We start from the raw sequence: 19,251 nt of genomic DNA on the forward strand, positions 1-19,251 counted from the left end.
TGTCGCTGAAAATAGTCTCTAATACTCTTTGACAGTTGGGTTAGTTGGCTGCAGCGGATGACGAGTCAGGTCGCTTATTTCCCCGATTTTACATGGAGCACCTGTGTTTAACATTTGTAACGTCGTGCTGCAGACTCTGGATCAGCGCCGCGTGTTTTTTCTTTTCTTGTCCATTTCTGTATTTCGTCTGAACCGGTTAAGATTGTCAGGCAGCTTGGGGATTGAAAAGTACACGCGTGGTCTAAACAATGCCGTACAGTAAAGGAACAGTAGTTTTCTTTGACTTTCACGCGGACGACCGTTAACTTTGAGTGGAGCAGGAATGGAGAAGTTCCGCCAAGTAGCTCCGCACTCTCTGGCTCTGGTGCTGTCGCCGCGTCGCAGAGAAGATGAAGAGGACTCCCCATCATCATCATTATCACCACCACTGGCCGCGCTCTCAGTAAAGTTACAGCATCACACCGGCTACGAGGTATTCGCTAATTTCAAAGCCGTGAACATGCAGCATTTCTGGAACAAGGCGCTGACACACGCGCTGTCTGAGATCCTCTTCCTCGGCTGGATAGATGAGCATGTGCTGCTGATTCAGGGGAAAGAGGTTCACCTCCAGGTTCTCAGAAACGGATGGACGAGACGGACCCTAAAACCCCCACAGGGCTTTGACATCAAGTGCATAGGTAGGCTATGTTAAGAATCAAGCATACTCATGCTATTGCGCTCAACTGTAGAATGTAAAGTTGCACAGGCGGTCCTTTACAGCATTAGGTCCTTTACAACATCAGTTAGTTACTTTCTACCTAATTTCATTCTGCATGGATGTGTTTTGATATAATGGGGAAAGCGTTTTAGAGACAGCTCTATAAATATGCTTTAGAAACAATGGTTTCTCCTATATTTGCATGACAAATGTGGCTTGCAGCATGGCCACAAAAAATGTGCCCCCAAAGCAAAGTCACCCACCAGTAAAAGCAAGCGTTTGGGAAGTTAAGATTGTTAATTAGTGTAGAATGCAGTGGCAATAATATGTAATTTAATCTGACAAATCTTGGACACACAATCTGTCAGAATACTAGATTACGACGACTAGATGCTACAGATAAATTGATTTGAACCTTGAACTCCACTGAGCCATATTAACTTGCATACCATTTGGCAGTATTAGCCTACCTTTTACACTTTATGGGTCTGTCCAGCTGTAGACTTGGACTTGAATCACACTTCACTAAAGTCACAGAAATGAGGACATGGACTTTACTGTTCAGCTCAGATTCACTTACTTAAGACTTGAGCTGACCTGAGACTTGATCTTGATCTTGCCGTGTCATTTTAACGGTCAGCACTCAGAGACCCAAAAAGACTTGCAAAAGCCTTATTCCTGAAGACCAGGGGTCTCATTTATAAACGTGGCGTACGCACAAACTAGGGCTGAAAACGTGCGTACGCCACTTCCCACGCAAAGGTTGTAATTTATAAACAACAAACTTGACAGGAGAATATGGGGCCCTCCACGCAAACTCGGACCCATGCTGACGCACATTTAGGTGACAATGGGAACTGGCGACGCAGATGGTGAGGTGGTGAACTGAAGTCAGACTGCAGAAAGGAAATGTGGGAACAAAGATTACTCAATATTTTCAAGTAAATGTGAATATTTTCACACACATTTTTTCTCTTCATATCACCCACGTTACCATGAAGATAACATCCAATTGTGTTATTTGCGCTTGTACAGAGTGACAATTGTTCCATAAACACTTTGTAAAATCCAACACAAATCTTAAATCAAAACCCGTTCTTAATATTTAATCGTCACACACTGCAGAACACAGTGTGAATAACTAAATATCTGTGCATATATAATCAAATGTCAAAGTTTGGAAATACAGCCGTTAAACTTTCGCAGAATTGTTGCACTCTTTGTCTTTGTTGTTGATCCAAACTTTAACAGTGTTTGTGACAAAACCGACTTGAGTGATGCTGTGATTTTGGCAAGGTGTTAACAATCACTCTTATTGTTAAACATATAAATACTGGTGTGACCCCCGTGTGTTATGCTGCATGATGCTGCATGATTCCAGGGACCATGGCAATGACTGGCTAATATGGGGATTTAAATTCCTGAAAGCCTTGCTCTTGGATCTATGGACTGAATTGGGTCCAGTAGAGAGGGCAACGTGCCGGAATCGCGCCATCCCGGTAAGTCCCGGTCCAGATGCAGGTCTTCGCAACTCTGGGGGAAACCTGCTGTTTCCAGAGGGAAATGGCCAACAGCTGATTGTTTTATACAAATATTATGTATAATCTTCAACTTTATCACTTAGGCTTATTTGGCTATAATATATAGTCCTGTTAAATCTTATCATAGGTCTGATATACCAAAGCTGTTCCCGAGTGGCGTAATGCCCGCCTGTTTTGGGTGGTATTATTGATATAGGTAGTCTATACATCAGGTTTACCTACACTGTGCGAGAACAGACCAAAATTATATAAACAATAATAATAATAATAAATTTGCAGCAATTCCCGAGCATCTGAGAAGATTTTTGCTTTTCCAACACCTGTCAACATGATTCGGCGTCACGAAACTGCCAGGGTCATAAACATACATGCATTGACTATTTATGGTTAAAAATGGCTTGATGGTGTTTTTTTGCATCCAACGTCACCTTCCGGCAGCTAACCTTAACCCTAAACACAACCATTGCCACACTGCCTGGAAGGCAATGTTGGGGGGGGGGGGGACACCAAACACCTTAAAAATGGGCGTGTACAGGGCAGATAAAAGCCTGATTCTCGTACGCACACTTGTGGGTAATCTGTGATTTATAAAGAGAACAGTGCTTTCAGATGTGAGTACGCACAGTTTATAAATCTGAATTTATTTGGGCTGATTTCCACTGCTCTTTAAGAGCTGGCAAATGCTGCTGATTGACATTCAACCTAATATGACTCTCCTTTTTATAGATTGTAATGGTTAAAAATATATATAATACCTAAACCCTCTGTGAGTTAAGACAGGTTGCATGAAACCAGTCGTAGCTAGTCTGATGAGGAGTTTAGGCAGCATCTCACCTTATAACCTCAGCTGCTTCATATCAGGTAGGTTTACTCATTCAGAAAGAGGAGACAGGACTTGGGCCCAGTTCTACTCCGGTTTAACATTCCCACACTCATACTCATCTTCTTCTGACAAGCCTATAACTCATGTATGTGCTGGGACAGGTTTGGATGACTTGAGGTATTGTCAGCAACTGCACCCATCAGAAGCTTCCTTATCTGTGTGTGTGTGTGTGTGTGTGTGTGTGTGTGTGTACCTTATTTATGTCTGTTTCACGATAGCGCCTCAGTTTAGATTGTCAGTTCCATGAGTGAGCAGCATTAAACTGTAGAAGAGAAAACAGAAAAAGTCAGAAAAACTACAACATGGTTGCCCCGTGCCTCAACAGTTGTGAAAGCTGTAGTAACATAGTTATTAGCACCTATGTGAACACAGTCCTGTTCAACTTCAATCAGTGGACATGCTGCTATAGTGTTTGTACATATGCACACAAAAAACACGTAAACTAACCCCACAATGAAAAATCCGAATGTGTACGCATTCAACTTTGGCGTGACGTTATTCCAAGGTAAACGGAACTATTCATTTTCAACATAGTCTTTCAAACTTTGGGGTTAAAACATTTGTTTGTCTAAAGTCAACTTGTGTTACCTACTGCTATGCCAAAACACTGACCAGACTCTACATTGTTCTTATTAATCTGTAAATTTTAGTGTGTATTGACTGCTCAAACACCTCCACAGCTCCGTCCATGTTATCAGATTTCCACTTTGAGCTGCCAGACATTGATTGAATTGAAACACTTCAATTAGCCACGGCTGTTATAGCCCAAAGGTAAATCTTAAGATAGATTTTGAGCCGCTGTTATTTTCTGTCTGTCTACCAGACAAAATGTCATTTACTACACTGACACTACTGAAGCAAACACACTGATAAGCTGTGGAATGTTTGTCTTAAAGCTAATAACTCACCAGACTCTATAATAGCAAAACCAACAGTGCTTATATAGTGCTGGGCCGCATGCAGATGAGATACTGAAAAATAGTTGTGTGTTACAAGTTGTCACCTACAAAAGATAGATTGATATCTTTGAAATCAACTCGGAATAGGACCCTAACCATGAACCAGCATAATAAATCTTTGGTTTAACAGTAAGCTCATGTGAATTCAACCAGGAGTTACATTTTAACCATTTTGCCTCCATTTAGATCACCTGAAACAGCTCTACCATGCAAAACGTTTTTGGGGTGTTGTTTAATCTTATGGAAAATGTCCTAGAGTAGGAAAATGTACACATAAAAACCACTGCAGAGTGGATTTTCTAGTATGAACTGCTAGTTTCTGTGTGACTCAGCTGTAGTGTCAAGATTTAAGTTTACGAAACAAGTTTAAATAAAGTTCAGACAAATTTTCACCATAAGCTGTTCATTAACTGTGTGTAGCAGGTCAGCATTTGGCAAAATGAATAATCGCGGAATTATACGACTATATTGTCTTGTATTAACAAGATTTTGGACAACTGAATGCAACTGAAAGAGTGTTTGTATGCACATGCTATGCACAAAAGAGTGTAAAAACTACATGTTTACATAATGCAGATTATCCACCAAACTGCCTGAGAATGTTTGATTAGGGCTGAGAGCCAAAACGTAGCTGGATTACAACATTTAGACAAATGCTGTGGATTTTCAGCTATGTGGAAACAAAGTGTTTTTTAATACTGACAATTCAATCTGATTATCTGAGGGACTTTGTATCCGTTAGCAGGATATAAACAATGAACTGGGAGGAGTGTTTGCTTTAAAGGAAGGAAAAGTGGAGCATTGGTTCAGGAAAACACTATGGCACTGCATTCCCTGCTATAGCCAAGGTCTCCACTGGAAGGAAAGGGATGGTCCCAGTAGAGAATTGGGGAAATGTTTAACGCAGCAGAGAGATTTCTGGCCATATAATGTCAGATGTGTTATGTAGGAGGTTGTGTACACTTCTTTTGTCTCTTTATTCTGGCCTAGAGAGCTAACTGGGAAAAAGACGTGTTGTCATTAATGTTCCACTGGAGGGCAGACACTAGCAGAAATGGTCCTGTTTGCAAGGAAGTTGGTTGAATTTGTAACAGGCCACACATTTATAGCTCAGAACTACTGTCTTTAACAGCAGCATGGTGCTATCCCACCATTGATATTTTAATCCAAACACAATACAACATCTGTGAAGGATTTGTCCTGCATGCGGGGTTCATTCAATCACATTTTATAGGTAATTTCTTAACACAGTGCTTAGACACATCCTGTCTGCACTACATTATTGCTGCGGTACTCTTAGTTGATGTACTTTCACTAAAAGACAATTGTCACACAGCTATAACATTATATGAGAGTTCAACGCAATGTATCTTTCAAACATTTTAGCCATGCTAGTGGTGGCTCTATGGATGTTGGTCTGTCTGACTGGAACAAGATCACATCAATATTATAATTCATCTAAAAATTAGGTTTTACCAAAATTGTGCCAACTCTAATTGTTTGAAATTTGGAGTCAGATTTGCCATGGGATATATCCAGCATATCATTGTAGTCACTGTGGATGTATTTCTCAGAAGAAGTCTTGCCACTATAAAGCTATCTATTTCTCCCAGTTAATGCAGTTGTGTCTTGTAGTTGTTGTACGATTAGTCTTGAAGGATCTCAGGTCTTCAGCAGCAATGCAGGAGTATTTTCTTTCCACATAACAAGACAGTTCAGTCCTTGTCTATGTGGTGTCTGTCTGCTTCTATCTTGAGTAACTGTCTCTTTAAGGGAACAGCACTCAAAGGTAACAGCTATGAGATCATCGGCTTGCGTCGTCATGGCAACAAAGGCTGTTGCAGCACTACTGAGAAATAAAATGGCTGGCGTGGTGTCGCTCTCCCTCCTCCTCCTCCTCCTCCCCCTCATCCCTCTTTCCCTTCCTCTCCTTCTTTGGTATCAGTGAATTGGAGCAGATTGGTTGTGACACCATACCCCCCCAACCCGTGGCCTGTCTTGCCCTCTCACTTTGCTCCTTATTCTGTCCCTCCAACCGTCCATTCACACTCAGCGCACGTGAGTCAGCAGGAGTCTGCAGCTGGCAGGAGCTGCCACTCTGGACGTGATCAAGGTGATGCTTTGGGGTTTTTCCTTTTTCACTGACAGCTCCACACAGTATTAGTTACCGAATCAACCGGTTGGAAGCACTAATGAGAGACACAAATCAGCACCTTTAAAATGATTCCCTTTTGTTGTAGCCCTGTCAAGTCTTTAGCTTGTGGTGAGACTCAAACAGGACGGATGGTGGTTTAAGGGGCCCCTTATCCTTTAAGAGCGGAGGGTGAGGGAAGAAGAGAGGAAGGAGGTTAAGGAGGAAAATTCAGCCAAAGATTCAGAGCCTGAGCTATTCCCCGGACATCATCTGAGGGCTGAATATTTTTTTTCTTGTGCGTGTTTCAAGCTGTTTATATTTGCTCTCCTCTCTGCCTTATGTATGTCCTCGATCTCTCTCTTTCACACTCTCTCTCTCTCTCATCCTCTCCACCCCTCCCCTCAGCCTCAATCACCCAGACAGACGCATGCATGCTCACGCAGAATCGCGCGCAGCAGGCGGATGCGCGCATACACACTTTTTTTTTTTTTTTTCTTTTTTACACACACACAGACACACACACACACACACACACAAACACTCTCTCTCTCTCTCTCTCTCTCTCTCTTCCTGGAGGTGCTGGGAGCAGCTGCAGCATTAGCGTTGAAAGAGATTTGCCGTTGACTGGAGTTTGCATCCCCCCGTTAATGAATGGATGCTACGGCTATAGGCTCAGGAGCCTCTTCTGTTGGATTGCAGTAAACGGTGGATATCTATTCTTGAAAAAATTATTCATTTATTTCTATGCTCTCCATTTTTTCTCCCCACCCTCTCCTGGTGTGCTGTTGTCGAAAGGACGATGGGGTCTTGTGCTTGATCGGTTAAAGATGGAGGTGAACGTGTCGTCTCCGGTGCTTGGCATACTATTGAGGCTTCCCTGCCCATTAGGGTAAATGGAGCTTTTATTTCTTTTTCTTTTTTTTAAGTGGGCTCTTTTGTTTTCCGGGGATCGGCCGAGCACTCCTGTAGTGAATTGAGCTATTGTCGAAGACCGGGACTCTTAAGCTTTGAATATTTGACCATCATTCCATCCCCTCCCTTCCTTCCCATGTTACTTTCTACTCAAAAGAAACAAGCGGATCCCAAAATCTCCACTGAAATCTCTCCTCACCTTCCTCCTGGCTTCCAATGCCCCATTTCCCTCATCTCTACCCCTGCCCCCCCACTTCTCTCCTACTCCCTCCTCCCACATCAGAGCGGCTACGTAATGTGCCTCCCTACGCATGCAAATGGGGATGCTACAAATGGTGGCTGGGACTGATGCCGATGAAAGGGTGATGCCTCGCGCAATCACCTGCGCCTCCGCCGCGATCGCTCCAGATCAGCCTGGGAGAGCCCAGCAGCCGATGACAACCACCCACAGTGCGAACACAGTCGTTTGTAGCTTGCTCGTGGATGTAAATGAGACGTGTGTATGTGTGTGAAGGTGCACATTGGTTCCTGCCATGTCTGGTGTGTGATCGCTCTAGCGGGACGTTCTTACTGATGCGGGGGAGGCACTGAGCCTGAGGTTGGTCGACCTCCCCCTGCACACCCCCCCTTCCCCACCTCCCTCCTTCCCCCCTCTCCCTCCACCTTATCCCACAAGCCCCCGGGAGGTGAAAGCCACCTGGTAAAAGAGTCACGATGAAGAAGAACCGCAGCAGCAATCTGCGGCGGGCCTGGCCCAACTCGGAGCTTACCGAGCGCCCACTGGAGCACAATCTCTCCCGTAGTGAGAAAGAGATCCGTGTGCAGAAGCAGCAGCATCTTCCTCCCCCTCCTGCTCCTCATTTTTCTCCTTCCCCACCAAGTTATCGTGCGCCAGGTGAGTTTTCGACACTCCTACCATCAGAGGCTCCACCCTCTCTCTACGCAGAGCAAAGGCAGTTTGATTTGGGGTCAAAGGGCAGAGTTCAGAGTGGACAAAATGTTTGTGTTATAAAGTAGGAAATATTGCTAACTTCCCATTTTCCTTATCTTTCTAATGCATCAAATATGGTTAAATAAAAATAGTGAAGGAGAAATATTTAGAGCTATTTAATCTAAAGCTCCTATTATTAGACACTCACTTAAAATTCAATACTGTATATTTTTTGGGTCCATATCTCAGTAACCTTTTACCTCCCGACGTATTTTTCCATCTCCTTCATCTTTAGTTACCCATATTTAGAAATATAAATAAAACCACTGACAAAATGTGCATTCAGCAATATCTTAATTTTTCAAATTGTTTTCCTAAGTACCCAAAGATTTTGGGACCGATTCAAATTTGGCGTTTGTTGAGATTACAAAATCTTTCTTAAAGAACTTATGTCCCCATCAAGACAATCAGATCCTTTATGTCCCTTTTTTTATAAATATTTGCATATTTTGCTTCATTGTTAGATGTGAAACACACATACTACGACCTCATTCAGATACTATACTGTACTATGAAAGCACCAGACAGGGAATCTTTTTGGACCAATTCACTGGTAGATCCAGCTTTTCTCACGTTTACTAAAAAAACAAGTAAAGCTGAAGGGCCTGTGATACTAAGCAGAGATAACGTCATTGTGTGGCTTAACTGACCATTTAGCTGAGTGTGGTGAGGAGGCAGGGCCCTGCACAGTTTTCAGCTTGGTAAATGAAGTGTGGATAGCCAAATGATAACAACATTTTAAAACAGTGATCAATAATGCAACTTTAATTCTGCTGTTTATCTGTGAACAGCAGGAGACCTACTGTTAGGTTAGGCATCAGAGATGGAGGCTTTGATGGTATGTTTTCTACATTGTATCGCCTGATTCTCTCGATCAATCACCTGATTTAGGTCATTTAAAACGGGGTCAGCTACAGCATAGTTGCTGCAGCGAAGAATTCAATGTGTTGCTTTACAACCTTTTTGCAGGGCAGATGTTTGCTCTCAGAGGGGCTTGAAGCCAGGCCGTCTGGTTGTAGGATGATCTCACTACTGCTGACAGCAAAGACTGCTTAATTCAACAAAGGCAACAGGGAATATCTGTGTGTGAGCTCTCACTGTGGCGCTAAAGTCAGTTGTTTTCTTAAATGTCAAATACGTTGGGTTTAAATGTGGAAGCTTCCTTTTATGTAGCCGAGATGATGTGAATTAAATAACGAGGTTTGCAAAAAAGACTCGGGTGATCGCACGCTACGGTTGCTGCAGCAGCTGCTTCGCTTTGCTAACCTACGAGAAACAGGAGGAATGGGAGGCTAAAGGCAGCACAGAGAGGAGGGGTGGAGCTCTTCCAGGCAGCATGTAAACTGCTGCGGTTTGACCATTACATCATAGCTTCACACGCTGCGCCTGCTGTTCATTCATGATCTAACAGTTGTGCCTCCTCCTTCCCCTCCTCCCCCTGCAGGTGACGTGTCTCCGATCAGTATGTCACCTATCAGCCAGTCACAGTTTATCCCGCTGGGGGAAATCTTGTGCCTGGCCATCTCTGCTATGAACTCTGCCCACAAGCCTGTCAACCAGGAGGCTCTGGTGGAGCACCTCACTGCCAGCTTCCCAGGTACGCTCCTCTGACCTCCTTAACACAGGACTGCACCAAAGCATGCAGACACTGGGTTTTGAATACATATGTGGCATATATTTTTAGAAAATCAGCAGTGACTGTAAATACTAGAAATGGTGATGCATGTGGCATACCTGGTTGTTATTTGTTGCTTATTATAATAAGTTTAATTTAATGCTTATCTCAACATTAAGAGCAAAGTTATGATCTATTTAGGCTTTTAAACATCTGTTAATATCACCTGAGGGCTCTGACACGTTTCAGTGAGTTACTGAATCAAGATATTGTATCCTGTAAAATCTTGCAAACATAATGTTTTAACAGGAATAGATCTGAAACTATTGGGTGGTTAGTCGAACATCAGTTAATGAAACTATTTTAATAATTAATGTTTTTTTCAAGCAAAAAAATCCACATTATTATACATGATAAACAGAATACCTTTGGAATTTAGACTGTAGTTTGGGCATCACAACACATTTGAAGTTATCAGGTTGAGGAATTATGGTGGACATTTTTCCCTATTTTCTGACAAAAACTTATTGCAGTCCTGAACTTGAGTTTTAACCATTTCCCATCCTTTTCTCCTATTTATTTTTTTACTCAAGCACTGTTTTCAGTTTTCTGCACCAGTACCAAGTACTACAGTATGTACATATTGATTTATGGCTTTAAATAAGTTATGTATGATTCTGTATTGTGGACATTCTGTAAAAGAGATTCCAAGAAACAAGTTTGTTTACTTAAATAACCAGACTTGTATTAAATGATGAATTTGAATTAGGTGACATCATGCAAATAGCACATTTATGCCTAATTATTAATAATGGTAAAACAAAATTTTGATCAGTTTTTTGTCAAGCCTTAAATGTATCCAAAAAACTTTATAAGCACAGGTTTAATAACCTCTGTATAACGATTTGTCAGTCAAATCTACTGAGAACCATGCTCCTCAAATTCCTCTTTACTTTTATATGATGTGGCAAGGAGTTAAACTTATATGCATCATTTCTGTGTAAAGTAATAAAACTAACACAGGGGTGATGTAATGTCAGGCAACACAAGACCAGCACAAAAGTTTTGAATCAGAAAGTCATTTAAATGAACCACTCTTAATGTTGATTCGGTCAGTTTTTAAGCTAAGCTCTTGAGGTGACTGAAAAAATATTATCAGTTATCTGAGAATGGGATTATTTAGTTTAATAAGTACCATTTGTTTTTACATACAGATTAAATCGCAGATCTTTTTATGATATCAGTATTATAGTAGACATACAAGTCGTGAACATTGCCTGTTTCATGCTGTATAAAATTGACCTAAAATGTTTTGAAGAGGTGCAGAAAAGACCCATGATTAAAAATATATATTTTTAGAGGATACATTTTTTTTATTATTATTATTTAAAAAATGCTTTAAAAAAGCAACTCATTCAGGGTCAATCCTTCATGCTGTCAGGCAAAATTCAAACGAATGTGTGTTTAACTTTTAGTGCGATCATGTTTCCAAACATACTAAATATGTCAAGCTGAGATTTAGAGAAATGAGAATAAAACATTGCACACTACATCTGCAATTTCTCTATATAATGTAATGGTGCATTTATTAAATCCTTGGTTTGAACATTTCACTCCACAAAAGCATTATATAGTATGAATGAAATGAGTGAATATGGAAAAGCAGAATGTGAAATTATTTTATTTTAAAAATCATGAATTGGGCGATAAACATGTTGCGAGTTTTGTTTTTTTGAGATTGCGCAATGATTTTCTAAAATAGCAGTTCTCTCACATTGCACAAGACAAAGAAATCTCAGGTTTTTTCTTCAGATATGAACATTTTGATTATTTTACTGTCTTTAATTGTTCCCACATTCCCAATATACTTTTCAAATTGTCCTTTCCTTTTTAATAAAAAAAAAAACTGAAATTTGTTCTTTGTCCGATCTGTGTTTCTTGCAGGCGTGCCTACACCCAGCTCAGAGGTTCTGCGACATACCCTGAACATGCTGGTGCGAGAAAGGAAGATCTACCCAACTCCAGAGGGCTACTTCATTGTCACCCCCCAGACCTACTTTATCACTCCTTCCCTCATCAGAACCAACAACAAGTGGTATCACCTGGATGATCGGCTGCAAGAGCGCCAACCGCAACAGTCACAGCAGCAACAACAACAACAGCAGCAACCTCAGCAATGTACTTCGCCTCAGTCTGGCAACGTAACACCATCTACACCTGGCTGCCTGAGAGAGAGGCCTCCTCGAAAGAATCACAATGACGCATACAACTCCTATCGCGAAGACTCGTCCAGACTTCACAGTAGTAAGTCACCAAAGGAGCATAGGGGAGATTCTCATCAAAGTAAGCCCCCCAAGGATCACAATGGCGGAGAACCTGTACCAAGCAGTTCAGCCAAGGTGCCCCGAGGAGAACCGCCGTCATACCCTTATCCCCCTAATCCCACTTCCCCTCCTGTCCAGCAACCGCCGCCTCAAGAGCCCCCTGCTGATAAGAGCAAAAGCACCACTTCTTTCCCTTATAAAAGTGACACTCTGACCAAAAAGAAAGAAGGAAGTAGTGGTGAGAAACAATCCAAAAGGTTTGGTCTCAGGCTCTTCAGGCTGAGTTTCAAGAAGGACAAAATGAGGCATCTGGCCACCTTCTCAGCCCAGTTCCCCCCAGAGGAGTGGCCTCTTCGCGACGAGGAAGTGCCAACCACGCCCATTCCCCGCGAGGTAGAGATGGAAATAATCCGTCGAATCAACCCTGACCTAACAGTGGAGAATGTGGCAAGGCACACGGCTGTGATGAAGAGGCTGGAGGAGGAGCGTACGCAGAAGAACAAGGCGGCGTCTTCAGCCCAGCACAGTGCACGCAGCAGGAGGGGGAGGGGCCACAGGAGGGCCCCACATGGTAAGTCCCGCTCACATAGCAAGCCCCGAACCTCCAGGGGAGACCCATCTGAGGGTTCAAACTGGGACCTTTTGTTCATGGAAAGGGATTACCGCTTCTTTAGCCACTCGTTAGTTCGCTCACCTCGGGAGGCCATGTACACCGTGGAACGCAGGCGAAGTGGAGGCGCAACATATCTGGTCCATAGCAACCCCAACATTACTGAATCGTACTGCCCTGTTACCCCTGAGTGGGACGTGTCTGGGGAGCTAGCGAAGAGACGGACGGAGATGCCTTTCCCAGAGCCGTCTCGCGGCACGTGCCAGTCCAGAGTGCAAAGAAGTCACAGTCACAATCAGGACAGGAAGTCGCGTCACGAGCGGTCAGATCAAGCTAAGGAACGCTCTCGGTCCATGGACAACTCCCTCAAGGGCCCATCACTGGGGGCGCCAGAAGACTTTGAACCCACTCTTGAGGAGCGTAGTCATTACTACACTGATGACGGCACCCTGCGCGCCACGCAGAAGTCCTCCCACTACTCAAGGATCATGTTCTCTGCTGCTAAGTTCCACTCCGATTTTAATGTGCCTGATTTGGGGAAAGGGAGTTTGGACGAGTCAAGGATCCGGAATACAATGGAGAGGAACAAAAGCAGAGACAGCTTGCCATCGTACAATGAGCTAATGGGACTTTCTCCTAAGCCCTCGACAGATGAGTACTTCCAGTGCAATACGTCAAATGAAACAATCCTAACTGCCCCTTCGCCTCAGGCAAAATCAGAATATGACACATTAACCTCATCAGGGGGACTCCGAAAGGGCTCCCCAGCTGACCGCCAAACGCCTCACCTCACCTCTCCTCACACAATGGAGTACAAAGAGGACTTGTCGGCAGCAAAGGGACAGAACGGCTCAGTGCGACTGACGCCAAGCCAGACGCCTGAGCCAGTGCAAAATGCCCGTTTGACGCCACACCAACACAATGTAGATCCCGGAGGGGGAGGAGGCGGTATGGTAAGCAAGAGGAAAGAGATCTTCAGCAAGGACACTTTGTTCAAACCTCCACACAATGCCTTGTCCACAGGCTACGTGGACAGCAGCTACACAAAGTCCGGCACATTGCGGAAAGCCTCACATGCCAAATCAACAGAGGCCCTAGACAATCCTGAGCCCCAGCAGCCTTCCAATTCAGCCACTTCCTCAGCGTCACCGGCCGTTTTACAGGTCTGCTTAGAGCCAACAGTCCCCTCCGCCTCTTTTGACTATTATAATGTATCAGATGATGAGGAAGAGGCAGAGGAGGACTCGCACAAAGAGTTGGCAACGGCAAAGGACAACAAAGAACACGGGGAAGTGGGTGGTAACGGTGGAGGCAGTGGTGGTGGTGGGGAGGGAACCATGAAGTGGCTATTGGAGCGGGAGAAGGATCATGATCTGCAGCGGAAACTGGAGACCAATCTGACCTTACTTAGCCCAAAGGAGACTGAGAACAGCAGCAGCCAGAAGTCGGCCCACTCTGCCCGTTTGGACAGCATGGACAGCAGCAGTGTCACGGTGGACAGTGGATTCAACTCCCCCAGGTATCTGTTAAGATGAACTGTAATTAACGTGTATTATCATGTCACTATTCAAACTCGTTGCTCTCAATTAATGTCTTAATCCAACATTATTGGTAAAGTGTGGAAGGTAAACTTAAGTAGAAGACCATGAAACCTAAAATAAATACTTTAAAAACGTAATGCCAAACAACCTTTTTTTAACAAAACAAAATATCTTAACTCAAGTCCAGGACTCAGCATTCAGCTCTTCAGTTTTCCTCAGTGGATGAAGTTTGCTCAGTTGGCATCATGTGATTGAAGTATCGAGGTTGATGCATTTACAAATTTAGGTCTTGTCTTTCTATCTATTCACAGATTTAGACATGTTTTATTATCACCAGTTTTATGCTAATCAATAAAAAATAAATATCTTTGTAGTATTCCAACGATGTATTAATTATATGAATTATATTAGTTGGTGTATGAAAATCTGGATGGTATTTAAAGCAACTTAGATCACACAGCTGTGCCACTGCAGTCTTTTTTGTATTTCCTTCATCTTGATAGCAGCAAATGGCTTACTAACCTTGGCAGAGTGTATTTTTAGTAACAAGCCACTCATTTACGGTATAAATGGTTCACTTACTATTTTCAACTTTATTTAAACAACTGCAAAAATGTTTATCAGACAAAAAATGTACTAGCTAGCAAGCTATTTCTGCTCCTTAGCTGAAACATGAACATAGTGCACCTGTTTAACATTGGTGAACTGCTTGTAAAACATCTAAGCACAGTTTTACCAGACAGTTACCAGAAGAGCTAACTCTACTAATTTAATATTGCATTTCCAAGAAAAGAAAATCTTATTATATTATCTGGCTTTTAGAGCTCCCTTCAGAGCCACAGAAGATATTATACAACAGTTTTCACAGGCTGATCTTATTGTGGAAAATGAATCGAATACCTAGCCTGATGTCGTCATACTTAGATTTTAGTAAGAATATAAGTCTGATACTGCTCCATTGGGCTGTGATTATGGGGCATGTTTCAAAATACCTTTGCACGCAATTGGATAGCCCTACAACCAATCAGAGCAATGGAGTATGTGACGTATGTTGAGCGAAGTTCAACAGTTTAAGTTTAAGTTAACTGCTAGCTACTACTGATGTTAGCTAATGTAGCTACTAACCCCGGCAGTTTTTAAAATGCCAATGACGTTTCATCCACATAACAGGCTTTACAGCACACAAACATCCCTCGGATGTATCATAAGATAATACCATGGATGTATTAAGAAAGAAGAGATGGTTAATTACAACCATTATCTTTATCCATTAATACAGCTACAGGACCTCGGGAGAACCGTCATAAGAGCGTGCGCAGTGCAGGGCCACATGGGCGGGCGCGGTCCTGCTGGTCTGCTCGCGTTCATCATTACGTTACTGTTGATCATCTGTCCATCATCGTATAAAGCCCGCTCTGACAATTTGATTGGTCCTAACAGCTCTTTTTTGAGTATAGTTGCTCCACAACGGATCAAGTCCGGACCGAAGTACTCAACCTCAAATGTTGTGGGCGGTGCTAAGTTCAGCTGGCATCAAAGCTATCGAATACCCCTTTAACACATAAAATATGTGCCACATTAAACATGTGCCACATATGTATAATTGGTGGGGGGGAAGAAAAAAAACTAATCTAAAATTGTATGTATTGCGATTGTTTTGCAAAGATTTTTTAAACTTTAAACTTTTGTTTTTCTGAAAAGTAGGAAAAGAAATTTGCAATACTCAATACTATAAAATTGCAATACTTCTACAATGGCAATTAATAACAAATGCAATAAAAATCGAATGGGCAGCCATATATTGTGAAAGAATCTAAATTGGGACAAAGACATATCGTCCCTGCCCTAATATTTATAATGCATTATATTGATATGATTCTGTACTTGTGTGCTAAGTGGCTTTGATTTAGTTATTTTTCTTTAATATATTTTTAATGCATTTTCCAACATGAATGGCATGAAAAAAACCATTGTGCTTACTTGAATTTTTTAATGAAGGAAACTTGAAAGGAATTTGCTCTTATTTTTCCTCAAAATCTAGTAATGTATCTGCATTTTTCTTTAGTCTGCAAAATAGACTTTACAACAGTTGCAATCCATTTTATTGGTATTCCTCTTCTAAAGAAGCATTACTTATACGTTAAATATAAGATTTAATGTATTTTTAAAAAGCAAACCCCTGACTCTCTGTTGTGTCTTTTGCAGGACGCGTGAAAGCCTTGCATCCAACACATCCAGCATAGTGGAAAGCAATAGACGGCAGAATCCAGCGCTGAGCCCCGGCCACATCGGCACCAGTAGTATCGGACTGCCATTCAGCTTTCGCGCCATCCCAGAACCCCCCAACACACAGCCTGAGAAACTCCAGAAGTCATCGAACTGCCTGGCCTCCATCACCAGCGTCTGACAGCATCACAGAATGAGACCATGAAAGGTGGTGGAGGAGAGAGGAAGTGAGGTGTTTCACCATTTTCCTCAACCAATACACACACACACACACACACACACACAGACACACACATCTTCAGACTCCTGAGAATCCATTTACTGGGACTGTTACAAAAACAGGCATGGCTTCAAGAGACTGTTCCCACAGCTTCAAGAACTTTACTGCAAAAAAGAGAAGAAAAACTACAGAATATCAAGACCACTGTAGGCAAAAAAACCTACCTGAAGTACTACGTGATTTTTGGTGACATGGATTCTAGTTGGGCTTATATCAAGATTCTTGACTATTGGTATTGGAAAGTAGTAGACTATAGGATTCAAGTTACATTTGGAAAAATCTAAAAACTTTTTTATATTACTCAACATGTCCAATTAAATGTTCTCCTTCCTGAAATAGCGTCAAGTTCTTCAGGACAATTTAATGTATCAGCACAATGTCGAGACAATAAAAGTTGATCCTGAGAACAACGAATGAAAGATATAAAAACATAAATCAGCTCAGATTTGTGTACCACAATGCAAATGATGTATGTATACTCAATACTTTTGATATCCTAATTATTATAATGGTGGTATTAAAGATGCTATGTGACCAAAAATGATGTTTGGACAGAATGAGCTGCACCTCAACCCTAACATGTACATTACAGATACCTCACAAAACAGTCTTCAGCTGCAAATTGTCAGGGTATTTTAGATGTTCAAATTTCCTTTTTTCTGTATTTTATAAGGACTTTTGTAGTTCCTGTTTAAGCTTTAAAATGGAGTTTGAAAATTCATTTCAGGCCTTGGAAACAGCAGTTGACAAAACAATTTTACCACACAGTCTATTTGTAGCTGTCCTGGAGCTTTCCGTCATATCATGATCGTCTTCAGCAAATGTATACTCAGTTGTCATTAAATTATAGATTTTGTGGTGAGATTGTTTTGTCAAATTTGTTTTGAAAGGAAAAACAAGAATCAGGCTCATCCCAGTTACCCAGAATCCGTTTTAAATTAAAACAGGTTCCTGGAGTCTAAAGCATGGTCTTAATATAAAAATGTTGGGTTTATCTTAGGAATTTCTAAGCCTTTTGCTTTGCTTTCATTTCTGGTTTTTACCTTTTAATTCCTTGAAACAAGCTAAGACATTGTGCATTGTGGGAACTGTACTGCAGAATGAGCAGACAGTAACCTTGTTCTAGAGTTCATTTTCTTATTTCAGTAGATAACAGTTCCTAATGAAATCATTATCTAGAGTTGACTAATTGATACACAATCAACAATATTAATTCGGCAATTATTTCATTATTTATTAATTTTAAGTCATGTAAAGCAAAAACAGGCAGAAACTCACTTCTTATCTCCTCAAATGTGAATATTTTGATATTTTTCCTAGAATAAGTAGAAGAATTGCTACAACTGCAGCTGACTCAGTAGTTGTGGATACAAGTTAAAGCAACACTATGTAACTTTCCCGCTTCGGTGCAGAATTGTCCCATTATGTCTCATTGGAACTACAGATCCCTTACCCGATCTGGCAAACCAGCATAGTGCGGTTAGAGCCGGTAGAGACCCGCAAAGCAAATGCAGAAGTGCCGTTATCCTTGTTACGAGTTGATGAACCACTGAAACGGTTTTGGAAATGTTTATTAAAAAAAAGTACAAAAACTTACATAGTGTTGCTTTATAAAAAAAAAAGCAAAAATGGGCAGTTAAACCTGATCTTCTAGTTTCATAAGAGAAAATAGTTCCTAATGGACTGTTGACACTGGGGTCTGCATTGTCAAGAGGAACCAATATATTGTTTTTACAAAGATGATTAGACGATTGATTTACAGAAAATGAATGAGCAACTATTTTGATGAGCAGCAAATAGTTATTTTAAAAGCAAAGACGTCAAAAATGCCACAGTTTCTACTCCTAAAATGTGATGATTTGCTGCTTCCCTTTGTCTTGTATGTAAGTAAACTAAACCTCTTTACTTTTCAAACTGACCTGTAACCTTGGGCTCAGGGAAATTGTGATTATCCCTGTTTGGGGATAAAACAATTAATCCATTAATCACAAAAATAGCCAGCAGATTAATGAAAATAATAGTTATTTGCAGCTCTGAAGAATTTTAATTTTTTCAATGCAAGTCCAGAAACACAGGGGGTGTGCTTAATGGGTCTTAAGGCTAGTTTCCCCCGGTTGCGGAACGTCTGTGGACCCAGTACGGAACGGAGTCATTAGGTTTCTATTAAAGTCAATGTGTGTATTTTAACTGAATACGGACCAGCTGCGTCCCGACTCCGTCCCAGCTCAGGCGATCCGCAGCCCTCCGGAGCACATACGCAGAGCTTCTATTTTTGCCTGACACCGAAGATCTCCGCAGCAATCCAGCACACAACAGATAGTGTGGGACAGGAAGTCGAGCACAGAAACAATTCCGGTGGAAATTAGGAGTTAGGATGCACCCACTTTTCCCTGCATATTCCTTCCTTTTATGGTTGTAATCCATCGGCAAAGAACTTAAGGCACTCACTTTTAAAAGAGCAGGACCAACCAATATGGAATTTATTATGAGAAGCCTTTATTGGTTACATGGCTAGTTCATTTTTTTTTTTTTTTTTTT

At 41.7% G+C, this 19,251-nt stretch overlaps 1 protein-coding gene across 2 annotated transcripts; it reads left to right on the forward strand.

Annotated features, from left to right (window-relative positions):
• Positions 1-29: 29 nt before the first annotated feature.
• Positions 30-17,254, forward strand: stox2a (storkhead box 2a). 2 transcript variants are annotated; one of them, XM_034898585.1, is made up of 4 exons: positions 30-677; positions 9,562-9,714; positions 11,677-14,185; positions 16,413-17,254. In XM_034898585.1, exons 1-4 carry the CDS (start codon positions 323-325, stop codon positions 16,612-16,614), a joined length of 3,219 nt encoding a protein of 1,072 aa, XP_034754476.1. In that variant the 5' UTR covers positions 30-322; the 3' UTR covers positions 16,615-17,254. The 2 variants fall into 2 exon arrangements, with proteins under 2 accessions (XP_034754476.1, XP_034754484.1); XM_034898593.1 differs by lacking the exon at positions 30-677 and adding an exon at positions 6,765-8,021.
• The last annotated feature ends 1,997 nt before the right edge of the window (positions 17,255-19,251 follow it).

This window comes from Etheostoma cragini, chromosome 2 (assembly GCF_013103735.1).
Source record: "Etheostoma cragini isolate CJK2018 chromosome 2, CSU_Ecrag_1.0, whole genome shotgun sequence".
NCBI classification, from domain to species: Eukaryota; Metazoa; Chordata; class Actinopteri; order Perciformes; family Percidae; genus Etheostoma; species Etheostoma cragini.